This window comes from Mobula hypostoma, chromosome 8 (assembly GCF_963921235.1).
Source record: "Mobula hypostoma chromosome 8, sMobHyp1.1, whole genome shotgun sequence".
In the NCBI taxonomy this organism is placed as follows: Eukaryota; Metazoa; Chordata; class Chondrichthyes; order Myliobatiformes; family Myliobatidae; genus Mobula; species Mobula hypostoma.
The window spans coordinates 44,860,105-44,873,687 of record NC_086104.1 but is presented as its reverse complement, the minus strand read 5'-3'; the positions used below and the strand labels follow the sequence as shown (position 1 = coordinate 44,873,687).

The following is a 13,583-nucleotide window of genomic DNA, read 5'->3' as shown; positions in this document are numbered from 1 at the left end:
TAATTTTAAATACCTCTATCAAGTCCCCCCTCAACCTTCTACGTTCCAAAGAATAAGGACCCAACTTGTTCAACCTTTCTCTGTAACTTAGGTGATAAAACCCAGGTAACATTCTAGTAAACCTTCCCTGTACTCGCTCTATCTTGTTGACATCTTTTCTATAATTCGGTGACCAAAACTGTACACAATACTCCAAGTTTGGCCTCACTAATGCCTTGTACAATTTCAACATTACATCCCAACTCCTATACTCAATGCTCTGATTTATAAAGGCCAGCATACCAAAAGCTTTCTTCACCACCCTATCCACATGAGATTCCATCTTCAGGGAACTATGCACCATTATTCCTAGATCCCTCTGTTCTACTGCATTCTTCAATGCCCTACCATTTACCATGTATGTCCTATTTTGATTAGTCCTACCAAGATGTAGCACCTCACATTTATCAGCATTAAACTCCATCTGCCATCTTTCAGCTCACTCTTATAACTGGCCTAAATCTCTTTGCAAGCTTTGAAAACCTACTTCATTATCCACAACTCCACCTATCTTAATATCATCTGCATACTTACTCATCCAATTTACCACCCCATCATCCACATCATTAATGTCTATGACAAATAACATGGGACCCAGTACAGATCCCTGAGGCACACCACTAGTCACCGGCCTCCAATCCGACAAACAGTTATCCACCATTACTCTCTGGCGTCTCCTATCCACCCACTGCTGAATCCATTTTACTACTTCAATATTAATACCTAACGATTGAACCTTCCTAACTAACCTTCCGTGTGGAACTTTGTCAAAGGCCTTACTGAAGTCCATATAGACAACATGCACCGCTTTACCCTCGTCAACTTTCCTAGTAACCTCTTCAAAAAATTCAATAAAATTTATCAAACATGACCTTCCACGCACAAACCCATGTTGACTGTTCCTAATCAGACCCTGTCTATCCAGATAATTATATATACAATCTCTAAAAATACTTTCCATCAATTTACCCACCACTGACATCAAACTCACAGGCCGATAATTGCTAGGTTTACTCTTCGAACCCTTTTTAAACAATGGAACAACATGAGCAATACGCCAATCCTCCGGCACCATCCCGGTTTCTAATGACATTTGACATATTTCTGTCAGAGCCCCTGCTATTTCCATACTAACTTCCCTCAAGGTCCTAGGAAATATCCTGTCAGGACCCGGAGCCTTATCCACTTTTATATTCCTTAAAAGTGCCAGTACTTCATCTTCTTTAATCATCATAGTTTCCATAACTTCCCTACCTTTTTCCCTTATCTTACACAATTCAATATCCTTCTCCTTAGTGAATATAGAAGAAAGGAAGTTGTTCAGAATCTCCCCCATCTCTTTTGGCTTCACACATAGCTGTCCACTCTGATTCTCTAAGGGACCAATTTTATCCCTCACTATCCTTTTGCTATTAATATAACGATAGAAACACTTGGGATTTATTTTCACCTTACTTGCCAAAGCAACCTCATATCTTCTTTTGGCTTTTTTAATTTCTTTCTTAAGATTCTTTTTAGATTCTTTATATTCCTCAAGCACCTCATTTACTCCATGCTGCCTATATTTATTGTAGATAGCTCTCTTTTTCCGAACCAAGTTTCCAATATCCCTTGAAAACCATGGCTCTCTCAAACTTTTAACCTTTCCTTTCAACCTAACAGGAACATAAAGATTCTGTACCCTCAAAAGGATAGTGAGGGATAAAATTGGTCCCTTAGAGAATCAGAGTGGACACCTTTAAGTGACCTCCATTTCTCTATTACATTCTTCCTATAAAACAAATTGTCCCAATCCACTCCTTCTAAATCCTTTCGCATCTCCTTAAAGTTAGCCTTTCTCCAATCAAAAATCTCAACTCTGGGTCCAGACCTATCCCTCTCCATAATTATATTGGAACTAATAGCATTGTGATCACTGGACCCGAACTGCTCCCCAACACAAACCTCCGTCACCTGCCCTGTCTCATTCCCTAACAGGAGATCCAACACTGCCTCTTCTCTAGTTGGTACCTCTATGTATTGCTGCAAAAAACTATGTTGCACACATTTTACAAACTCCAAACCATCCAACCCTTTTACAGTATGGGCTTCCCAGTCTGTGTGGAAAATTAAAATCTTCCACAATCACAACCTTGTGCTTACTACAAATTTGCTCCTCCAATTCTCATTCCCCATTTGGTGGTCTATAATACACCTCCATAAGTGTTACACACCTTTCCCATTCCTGAATTCCACCCAAGTAGCCTCCAAATAGAGTAGAGTAACCATTTTCCATTTTATGACAATTAAACAGGTTGCATTGTCCTAGTTGATTTCAAATTTTGCTGTACTTGAGGCTGCACTTACTCAGCCAAGCATTCCATCAGCTTCTAACCTATTGAGATTTCTGTTCAGCAATTCAAAATAACTAAAATATTATCTTCAGCATTTTTTTTAACATTTTTTTCCCAATTATTATTAAGCTGCCAAATGGGGACAAAAATGTCCCTCAAAGCTTTTACCAGAATTTTAAAGAAAGTTTATATTGGACTTTCAGACAACTTAAGTCCCAGTGACAGTACAGAAACATTGTAGTTTCCACTTGGAGAAAAATCATTTCCATAACTTAGACTAATTAAACCAAGGCAGGCTTTTACTTTCATAAAGAACCCATATTTACCCGAATGTCTTAAAATGCCACAGTTATGTCAATAAATCTATTCTATCCTGTTGGGTTGTGGAAAGCTGATTACAGACTGCTTTATTGCTGATAAGAAGATGGGGTGTTTTGTGGCAGCCAATTAATGTTTGAACATATGTTTTAAAATAAACTAGGATACGATTTCAACGTACTCATGCGTAAACAAGTTTTTACCTGGCTGTGATCCTCACTGGCTGTAGGGCAAAGCCAAAGACTGTGGGAGAAAATGGATAGAATTTAATAACACATGTTATTATGGGCATGTGCTATCACATGGCAGTCCAGTACGTGCATTTTGGCCATTAAGCAGCCACTGCAATAGTGCTACTGCGGGCTATACTGTTATATTCTGTTATTTAATGGTACATTTTATAGGACATTTAAAAGTACTCGCCAACTCTTTTTATGATTTGAATGTAAACAAGCAGTCAGCTTGAAAATTTCCACAGCCAAGGTGGTTGTGTAACACTACAAAAACTGAAGTTAAATAGTTTTTCAAGTACCCAAACAGTTTTTTCTTTGTTTTGGATTCCAAGAGCAGAAAACATAATTTTATTTGAACAACAAGAACCAATTTATATGCTACACACATAAAAGTTGCTAGTGAACGCAGCAGGCCAGACAGCATCTCTAGGAAGAGGTACAGTCGACGTTTCGGGCCGAGACCCTTCGTCAGTAAACGTCGACTGTACCTCTTCCTAGAGATGCTGTCTGGCCTGCTGCGTTCACCAGCAACTTTTATGTGTGTTGCTTGAAATTCCAGCATCTGCAGATTTCCTCATGTTTGCCAATTTATACGCTGGCAAGTCTGCTCTAGATTTGTTTTCAAAACTTCAAAACACATTGATGAAATATCCAGTGAAAGAACAGTTTCATAGATGTTAAGAGCAATGGATCAGGAAATCCCTGGAGAAACCCTACTCTGCCACCCAGAGAGCAGCACTGGGTCCCTTGCTTTGTGCTGGCTTTCTAAAGAAGTGATCAGCTCAGCCCTTTCTCTGTCCTCTCATAATCTCACAATGTTAACTTTTTAAATTATTGATCCAATTCTGTTTTTAAAACTATTATGGTTCCCACATTCAATTGAATGTGAAAAGTAAATAGGAATATTCTGTATTCATTATAAAAGTAAGAAATTGAATAATGTCAATGCCTAAGCATGAACAGTGGCCATAGGTGACCTTGACTCATTAAGTATTATACATGTCAATAATACTTTCAATAACTAAAATCAAACCACTAATAGTGTTTACTTAACTTAACATTTATAGATTACATTGTTGGGGGTAGTTTCAGGGCTCTTTAAAAACAGTTTGAAATGTCAGGCAGAAATAGAAAACAGAAATGAGAGAGGCATGTAACATGGTTAATATATAGTTATTAAAATGAAATTTGATCTTCATTCAGTTATTTGTGGAGATAAGCGTGGTGAACAAGGAATATAATCAGGACAGTTTTCTAGATCAGCATGTCAAGCAACCAATTGGATAATCTGCTCTAAATTTCCAATTTTATATTGCACATTACAGCATAGTTAATAAATCTTGGCAAAGTAAGTAATGACAAAGTTTTGTATTGAGTTAGAATCTAGGATTTTTTTTCCAGAAAAAAAGCTAACAACATACTGTAGGTACTGTATAAGCAAAAATAGTCTCAGGTTAATTGGAAGCACAAGAGGTCCTGCAAATGCTGGAAATCCAGAGCAGCACCAACAAAATGCTGGCAGAGCTCAGCAGGTCAGTTAGTATCTATGGAAATGTATAAACAGTTCAATGTTTCAGGCCAAGACTTTTCATCAGGACTGGAAAAGAAGGGGGAAGAAGAAGGATTAAGTGGGTGGTGGAGGGGGTGGATTATCAGAGGAACGGAAGGAGAAGGGATACCAGGGGGAGGTGATAAGTTGGTGAGGACAAGAGGTAAGTGGCCAGAATGAAGATGATGGAAGAGGGAGGGGGAAAATGACCAGAAGTTGGAGAAATCAATGCTCATGCCTCAGCCCATCTTCCTGCTACCTTAACAGGGATAGAGATCCTCTTGTCCTCACCAACATAAGTCTCCGCATCCAACACGTCATTCTCCACAACATCCTCCATCTTCAAGGAACCCTACCACTTAACACAGCTTTACCCCCACCTGCCCCATTCTCCACCTTCCACAGTTGTGCAGAGGGTGAGGAAGTAATTGAAAGAGGCATAAGAGACCTTTAGTCAGGTTGCAGAAGTTCAGATATTTCTTTAAGGAATACAGGGAGTTGAAAGATTTGATAGAAACATTTAAAATCATAAAATATTTAGAGACAGTGCACATGAGTATCTTTACCTATTCCCTCTATTCTCCACTTTCCGCAGGGATAGCTCCCACTCCCCCACTATTCTCCCTCTTGGCACTTACCCCTGCAAGCAGCAGGAGTATTACACCCGCCCATTCACCTCCTCCCTCACCTCCATTCAGGGCCCCAAATAATCTTTCCAGGTAAGGGAGCATTTCACCTGCAAATCTGTTGGGGTCATCTATTTTATCCGGTACTGCTGGTGCAGCCTCCTTGACAACAGTGAGACCAACATAGATTTGGGGTAACAACTTTGCTGAGCACCTCAACTCCAACTCCATGAAGTAGAATTTACCGGTGGCCCACCATTTCAATTCCTATCCCCATTCCCTTTCCGGCACATGGCCATGGCCTCATCTTCTACCATGATGATGCCACTTTCAGGTTGGAAGAGCAACACCTCATATTCTATCTAGGTAGCCTCCACCCTGATAGCATTAATATTGATTTCTCTCAATTCTGCAAAGATATTTTCCCTCCCCCTTCCCTCTTCTTCATTTTCCCACTTTGGCCTCTTACTTCTCCTCTCCTCCCCCTGGTGCCGCTCCTCTTTCCCTCTCTCCCATGATCCACCGTTTGTGGCCCTGAATAGCAGTGAGGGAGGAGGTGTAGGAACAGGTGTAGCACTTGTTCTGTTTGCAAGGATAAATACCAGGAGATCAGTGGGGAGGAATGAATGGACAAGGGAGTTGCATAGGGAGCGATCCCTGTGGAAAGCAGAAAGTGAGGAGGGGGGGAAGGGAAAGATGGACTTGGTGATGGGGGAAGTTACAGAGAATTATGTGCTGGAAGTTGGTGGGGTGGTAAATGAGGTCAAGAGGAACCCTATCCTTGGTGGGGTGGCAGGTGGATGTGGTGAGGGCAGACAGACAGGCAGCGTTAATAGTGGAAGAAGGAAGGCGTTTTCTTTGAAGGAGGACATCTCATTAGTTGAATGAAAAGCCTCATTGTGGGAGGAAGTACAGTGGAGACGGAGGAATTGAGAGATGGAATGGCATTTTTACATGTGGCAGGGTGGGAAGAGGTATAATCCAGATAGCTGTGAGAATCAGTGGATTTATAAAAGATATCAGTAGATAAACTGTCTCTAGAGATAGAGACAGAGAGATCGCGAAAGGGGAGGGAGGTGTCTTAAATGGACCTGGTAAATTTGAAGGCAGGGAGAAAGCTGGAGGCGAAGTTGATAAATCTCCGAGTTCAGCATGGGTGTAGTAAGTGGCACCAATGCAGTCGTCCTGTAGCATAGGAAAAGAGGGGGAGTGATACTGGCATAGCTTGGAACACAGACCGTTCCACGTGGCTGACAACAAGGCAGGCATAGCTGGGACCCACGCGAGTGCCTATGGCTACACTTGCCAAAGGAGAAATCATTGAGAGTGAAGACCAGTTTTCCTCCAGACAGAGAAGAGGAACTAGTAGGGTCTGCTGTCCAGAAAGGAGAGCTTTGAGGCCTTCCTGATGGGGGTGGGGGAGGTAGAGGTGTAGAGGGACTGGACATCCATAGTGAAAATGAGATGACCAGGGCCAAGAAATTTGAAGTCATTGAAAAGATGAAGGGTGTGAGAAGTGTCCTGGATATAGGTAGACAGAGACTGAACCGGGGGGATAAAACAGAATCAAGGTATGCAGATATACACAGATGTAGGTAGGAAGGAACATCAATGGATGTTGTTTATTTGGATTTACAGAAGCCCTTTGACAAGGTACTGCACATGAGGCTGCTTAAAAGATAAGAGCCCATGGTATAGAAAAGGTGCTAGCATGTATGGAAGATCAGTTGACTTTTCTGGTTGCCTGATGGTGACCAGTAGTGTGCCATAGAGGTTGGTGTTCAGACCACTTATTTACATGTTATATGTCAGTGATTTTGATGAAGGAATTGATGGCTTTGTGGTCAAGTTTGTGGACAATACAAAGATAGTTAGGGGGGCAGGCAGTGTTGAGGAAGCAGGGTGTTTTCAGAAGGATTTAGCCAGATTAGGGGAATGGGCAAAGAGGTGGCAGGTGGAAGATAATGTAGGGAGGTGCATGGTCATACACTTTGACTGAAGGAATAAAGGCATAGACTATTTTTTAAATCGAGCGAAAATTCAAAAATCAGAGATGCAGAAGGACTTGTGAGTCCTTGTGTAGATTCCACAAAGGTTCACTTAACTTCAGTTGCCTCATCATTGAAACATTCCGACAACAAATGGATTCACTTTCTCAGACTCTTCATCTCATATTTTCAATATTTATTGCTTATTTATTTATATTACTTTTTCTTCTTTTTGCATTTGCACAATTAGTTATCTTCTGCACTCTGGTTGTACACCCTCATTGAGCAGTCTTTTTTTGATTTTGTGATAGACACTACAATATAGATCTGTTGAGTATGCCCACAAGAAAATTAATCTCAGGATTGTATATGGTGACATATATGCACTGTGATAATAAAGTTTACGTTGAACTTTAAAGGTTAACTTGCAGGTTGAGTCAGTGGTAAGGGAGGTAAATGCAAACGTAGCAGTCATTTTGAAAGGCAGGGATGTAATGTTTAGGCTTTATAAGGCATTGGCCAGACTGCACTTGGAATATTGTGAGCAGTTTGGGCACTTATCTAAGAAATGATGTGCTGGCATTGGAGCGGGTCCAGAAAAGTTTCACGAGAATAAGCACAGGAATGAAAGGGTTATCATGCTGAGAGTTTGATAGCTCTGGGCCTATACTAGCTGGAGCTTAGAAGGATGAGGGAGGATCTCACTGAAGTCCATTGAATATTGACAGGTCTGGATAGAATGAATGTGAAGAGGATGTTTCCTATTGTGGGGGAGTTCTGACCAGAGAGCACAACCTCAGAATTGAGAGATATCCATTTTGAACAGAGATGAAGAAAAATTTCTTGAGCTGGAGAGTGGTGAATCTGCAAAATTCATTGCCACAGATGGCAGTGTAGGCGAAGTAACTAGGTATATTTATATTTAAGTTGGAGATTAATATGTTCTTGATTAATCAAGGCGTCAAAGGTTACGGGATGAAGGCAGGAAAATGGGGTTGAAAGGGATGAAGGATCAGCCATGATGGAGTGGCAGAGCAGACTCAATTGTTCGAATGGCCTAATTCTTCTCCTAGGTTTTATAGTCTTATCATCTCCATCCCCCCTCTCCTCACCTTCTTATTCTAGCTTCTTCCCCTTTTCTTCCCACTCCTGATGAAGGGTCTTGGCTTGAAATGTTGACTGTTATTCCCTATAGATGTTGCTTGCCCCACATAAGCTAGTCTCATTTGCCTGTGTGTGACCTATACCTATTAAGTTTTTTCTGTCCATTTGTCTGTCCAAATGTTTTTTAAACATTGTAATCTCTGGCAGCTCACTTCATATACCCACAAATCTCAGTGTGAAAAATTTGCCCCTGAGATCCCCTCAAATCTGACTTTATACTTCAGCCCTCCAATACTGGCAATATACTGCTGTTTTCCTACTTGAAACCTGTATCCCTGGATTCCCTCTGTATCCAAAACTCTATTAATCTCTGCTTTGTATATACTTAATGACTGACTACCCCTTTTTCCCTCTGAGGCAGAGAATTCGAAGGATGTTTCACTCATAGGTGAAGACATTTCTTCCCATCTTGGTCCTCAACAACATTTCATTTATTCTAAGACTGTATCCCCAATCCCTGATATCCTCAGCGTGGGGAAGCTCTTCTTGCATTCAGCTTGGCAAACCCTCCGAGAAATTCATTCATACACTTCAATGGGTATTCTTCTGAACTTCTGTACTCTCATTCTTCTGAACTCCAGAAAATCTTCCAATCTGTCTGTCTCCATGCCATAAACTTGTAATTCATGGAACCAATCTGTTGAATCTTCATTGCACTCATTGTAGCATTCTGGACTCAATACTGAATTTGGCAAATTGAGGGAACTTGATATCTCTGCTTCTTTCAGAACTGGCCAGTTCTGCTATCTCCATCCATCTGCAATATTGCCTCAGGTTTCCTCTTTTTATTAGAGTAACACATTTTTTCACAGAGTTTGTGTATGCTTTTTCACCATTATTCCTATTGATCAGATTTCAGCAGCAGTTTATCACCACAGTAATCTTAGCCTCAGCCTATCAGAGAGACTACCTTTATCTAATTAACCTCCTCCCACCTTCTTTGTAATTTAAAACTTGCATGTTTTCTCTTTTTCCCAGATTTGATGAAGGGTCTTTGACCATAAACACCATCTGTTTCTCTTTTCAAAGGTGCAGCCTAACCTGTTACATGTTTCCAGCTTTTTATTCTTTTACTTCAGTGTGCCATTTAGAATTGAGGCAAAATTATTACTCAGAGTAATGTGAATCTTCAAAATTATCAATTTTTTTCAACGTACAGGGCCTTGGTATTGCTGGTAAGGTAAGCAATTTAGTGTTCATTTCTAATTGCTCTAAGGTGTTAGCAAGTCACATCTTTGAACTATTGCAATCCCCTTGGTGACTGTATTCTCACATTGCTTTTGGGTGCTGTGGAGGTGGGGGGAGTTGTGGACTTAGGGCACAGCAAAGCATTTCTAAATCAGGGTATTGTGCAATCTGGAAATGTGTTTTGCAGTTCTTGATCGTGGAGGTCATGAATTTGAAAGGTGTTGGAGAAATAGACTGAGTGACTAAATCACATGGTCCCAAGTTTGACTTCTGGATAGTGAAGAACTATATATCTTGGCCTCTAACTTGCTTTTGCTTTAAGTTTGACTTTTCATTGGGCCCAAAGTAAATTTAAGCACTTGTTTAACACTGCTCTGACTCCTGATTTTATGGATAGCATTAATGACAACTTTCTGTTTAATTTAACTATTTCAAGCAGACTGCATAACATCTCCAGCAATTTGACTTTTACTTCAGATTTCCTTCTATTCTACTTTTCGAAACAGTTATCCTTATTGACCAAATTCAGAATTACTTATTTAACTACATACTTAATTTCAAAACGAGAAAGCAAACATTTGCATACTAACAAGACGACCACAGTTTCCCTTTCATTAATGTAATGCTTTGCTTACAACTGAAGTAACTACAGAGCAACATACTAATCCTGGATGTTGTTCACAAAAGAGGAAGAATAATATATAATCATGGGGCATTGGTAATGATGAGCAATCAATGACGTAAATTATACTCACTCCTGGTGACGGGGTTCCTGCGAAAACTGGACGAGACTCTCATTAATGCCGGGTTCAGGGTTGTTAATCTGGAAAAAGAAGCAAGTTGCTGAGGAAGGTCTGTGACGTACTACACACAGAGCTCTAACAATCTACGATCACCTGTGGAGAGACTAGTTCTTAGCTACAGAGTTGAACATTTATTCTTGTAATGAGAAGTGCAGAACTGTCTCAAACTACAGTGCTCCGTGGCTTCCTCTGAACTGGTCTAAAACTGAGTATCAGTTTCATGCAGTCACTTACTCTGACATGGAACATCAAGTAGTACAAAACCGTGTAATATGGCAGTCAATCTATAACTGAGACTATAAGCACTACATAACATTGTTTCAATAATTAACCACATGAAATAGTCCATAAGGGGTTTCAACAACATCAGCCTTTAGGTAACCGTTAGCCTTACAGCTATTAGAGACATATCACAAATACACACTCATAGACCCTGTTGTGACTTATGAATAACAGTTTTTAAGGCTTCATTTTGCATGTGTGGAGCAGTACATGATAGCTCAATTTTTACAAACATCTATTTTTAAATAGAATAACGAGACAAAAATTCCAATAATATCACTAAACCAATGCTGAGTTTTAATACAAACAAGAGAAAATCTGCAGATGCTGGAAATCCAAGCAATGCACACTAAGTATTGGAGGAACTCAGCAAACCAGGTGGTATCTATGGATAAGAGTGAACAGTCCACGTTTCAGGCCGAGACCCTTCATCAGAATGGGTTCTGATGAAGGGTTTCAGCCCCAACTCTTGGCCCTCTGTAGGTGAGCAAAGCTCTTAGGCCAAGCCCTTGGCGTGCCAAACAACCGCCATTCATGAAACCCTGAGAGCGGGTCCCATTCCTGCAAAGAACCGTAGTCAGCATGTAACTCCAGGTCAGGGTCTTCAAAAGAACCCTGAAAGGGAAAAATGGAGATACTAAAGATGGAAATAGAGCTGTTTCCGAAGATGCAAGCGAAGGAGTTGCCGTTAGGTGCCATTAACCCTCCTAAACTCTTCCCCAGTTTTGTTTGATCCTATTTATGCACAATCTACTGACAACTACATGGGTTTCCCTGAGTGCTCTGGCATCATCTTGCATTTACTTAGAGATACAGCATGGCACTGGCACTTCTGGCCCCATCAGCCACATCACCCAGCAGCCCCTGAGAACCCCGATTTAACCCTAACCTAACCACAGGATAATTTACAATGACCAATTAATCTATCCGGTATGTTTTTGGACTGTGGGAGAAAACCAAAGGAAACGCATCCCATGGGGAGGAAGTACAGAGGCTACATGCTTCTTGGCAGGTTAATTGGCTGCTGCAGATTACTCCAGTGTATAGAAGTGGCAAGAGAATCAATGCGGAGGTATTGGGTGGATGAGAGAAAATAGGTTACAGAGAAATAAGTGGAGGAGTAGGAGAGATGGGATTATTTCAAGACCCAGCATAGACTTCATGGGCTGAACAGTCTCTTTCCATGTTGTATCAAAAAATGAGAATTCAATTACTCTGTTTTTGCATATACATACGAGCTCTTTTTATTCAACAAAGTACAGTGAAGGCCCAATCATTAACAATGAAATTTAATTCTAGACCAATTTTTTTTTATTCCTCAAAGCAAAGTGATTTTTATTTCACTAAATCCCTGCGGAACGCTAACATGTCGCAGCAAATTCAAGGCACAGTATCCTTTCAGGTTAAGTCTTCCAAACACACTACTCAGACAAGTGAATTTCATTAAATCTCATGCAGATCATCAAATAACTATTAGCTAATGAACTGTAAGTGATGCAGAGTACAGATCTGACCGTTCCCTCACACACAAATTAAAGAGGAAAACAAGTGAGTGTTCAATGAGGATTAAAATGGTCTGGTGAAATACCCTCTCTTATTGAAATGCAGCTCAATACATCAACTGGTGCAGCCGAGATTTGTTTTATGGTGGGGTGTTGAAGAAAAAATGATGTGATAAATTAATGTATTGTGTTTATAAAATATACCAAGATCGCATGTAGACGTATTTTTATTTTAGCTGTAAGCACTGCTATTGTTCAGCCAGGCAAATAAACAAACTCAGCATCTAAGTACAGAATCTTTTCCCTGAAAAATAATCTGCTGTTGTTGTTTATTCTGTATCACTTGATGACTATTCTTGGAACATATTACAGAGGATTCCGGTTAATTGAGACATATTGGGACCAGTAAGTTTTGGCCTAATTAAGCGGCTGCCCCTCTTAGCTGAAGTTTCACAGAAACGGTTGAAAAGGTATTAAAAAAAAGACAAATTACTGTCTGAGTAAAAAATTATGTATTTAAATGAAATATAGAATAAATTAGAACACTACCAAAACTACGACAGAACAGTACTATAAAACTGTATATTAGTTCCTAATAGTTATCAGGGAAGAATTCATTCAGTGTAACATGGACATGTTCTTTTGATTGACTGTAAATGAACAAAATCAGCGCAAATGCCTCGTGCAGATAGTGGACTACCTTCAGTGTTTTCCATCGATTGCATCCTCCAAATCTTCATTTTAATCGTAACATTCAAGATGATTATCGATACCTTCAAATTCTTTGTAGTTCCTAAATTGTTAAAGTAGTGAAATTGTTTCATTTTCACTCCTAACCATTTCTAGCATTTCCAAGCCTAAATACTTGAAACCGCTGAGCAAAACAGTTCTGAATTCACAAATGCGCAAGTAACGCCATTTAAAAAATAGTTCGCTCTAAGCACATTGTAATGTCCAACAGCCACACAATGTGCACATGTCTGATGTTAGTTAAAAAATGTTTGACAACAGTTGTCTGCCCCAATTAAGTGGCAGAGTGTCCTAAATAAATGAAGGGAAACCCGGCTATTTTCTCGATTTGTTTTTGTTCTTTAAGAGTTGCCAAAAATAAACAGCTGCCCCAATTAACTGGAAACCAGTGTAATCCATTTTTTTAAAACACCAAAATGGCAACATGGAACGGCCTACATATGTTTCATGTTGAATTGGTTGGTTGTATTATCACACGACAGTTGCGATGTTTTTATCTAGGTGCAATGTACAGAATGTAAAGAAGGGGAATTCTTTCTCTTTACAATGTAGACTGATTTCCCACATGGTATTAAACATGTTCACTGCTGCATCATCAAGGTAGTATTTAACTTTTGCAAAATACTTTTCAGTTGTATGACAAAAAAAATAACCAAATTACCATTTTGCCATCTACTATGCAATTAAACTTAATATGAATGTCACATCTGCAGTTAAAAAGAACCCTGTTTAGTATTCCCCTTGCAATGACAATTCTACCTTAAACTTTGCTTTTACCTTTGAGAGTATATATTTCAATTTGACTTCT

General features: G+C 39.8%; 1 protein-coding gene across 2 annotated transcripts in view; it reads right to left on the bottom strand.

Annotated features, from left to right (window-relative positions):
* Window positions 1–13,583, bottom strand: part of gpatch2 (G patch domain containing 2) — a 300,732-nt gene that overhangs the window by 83,827 nt on the left and 203,322 nt on the right. For both annotated transcript variants that reach the window (XM_063055750.1, XM_063055751.1), the window contains 2 exons: window positions 10,194–10,261; window positions 2,894–2,933 (listed from right to left, as the gene is read on the bottom strand). In XM_063055750.1, the coding sequence (XP_062911820.1) occupies window positions 2,894–2,933; window positions 10,194–10,261 (108 nt within the window). The remainder of the gene's footprint in view (window positions 1–2,893; window positions 2,934–10,193; window positions 10,262–13,583) is intronic.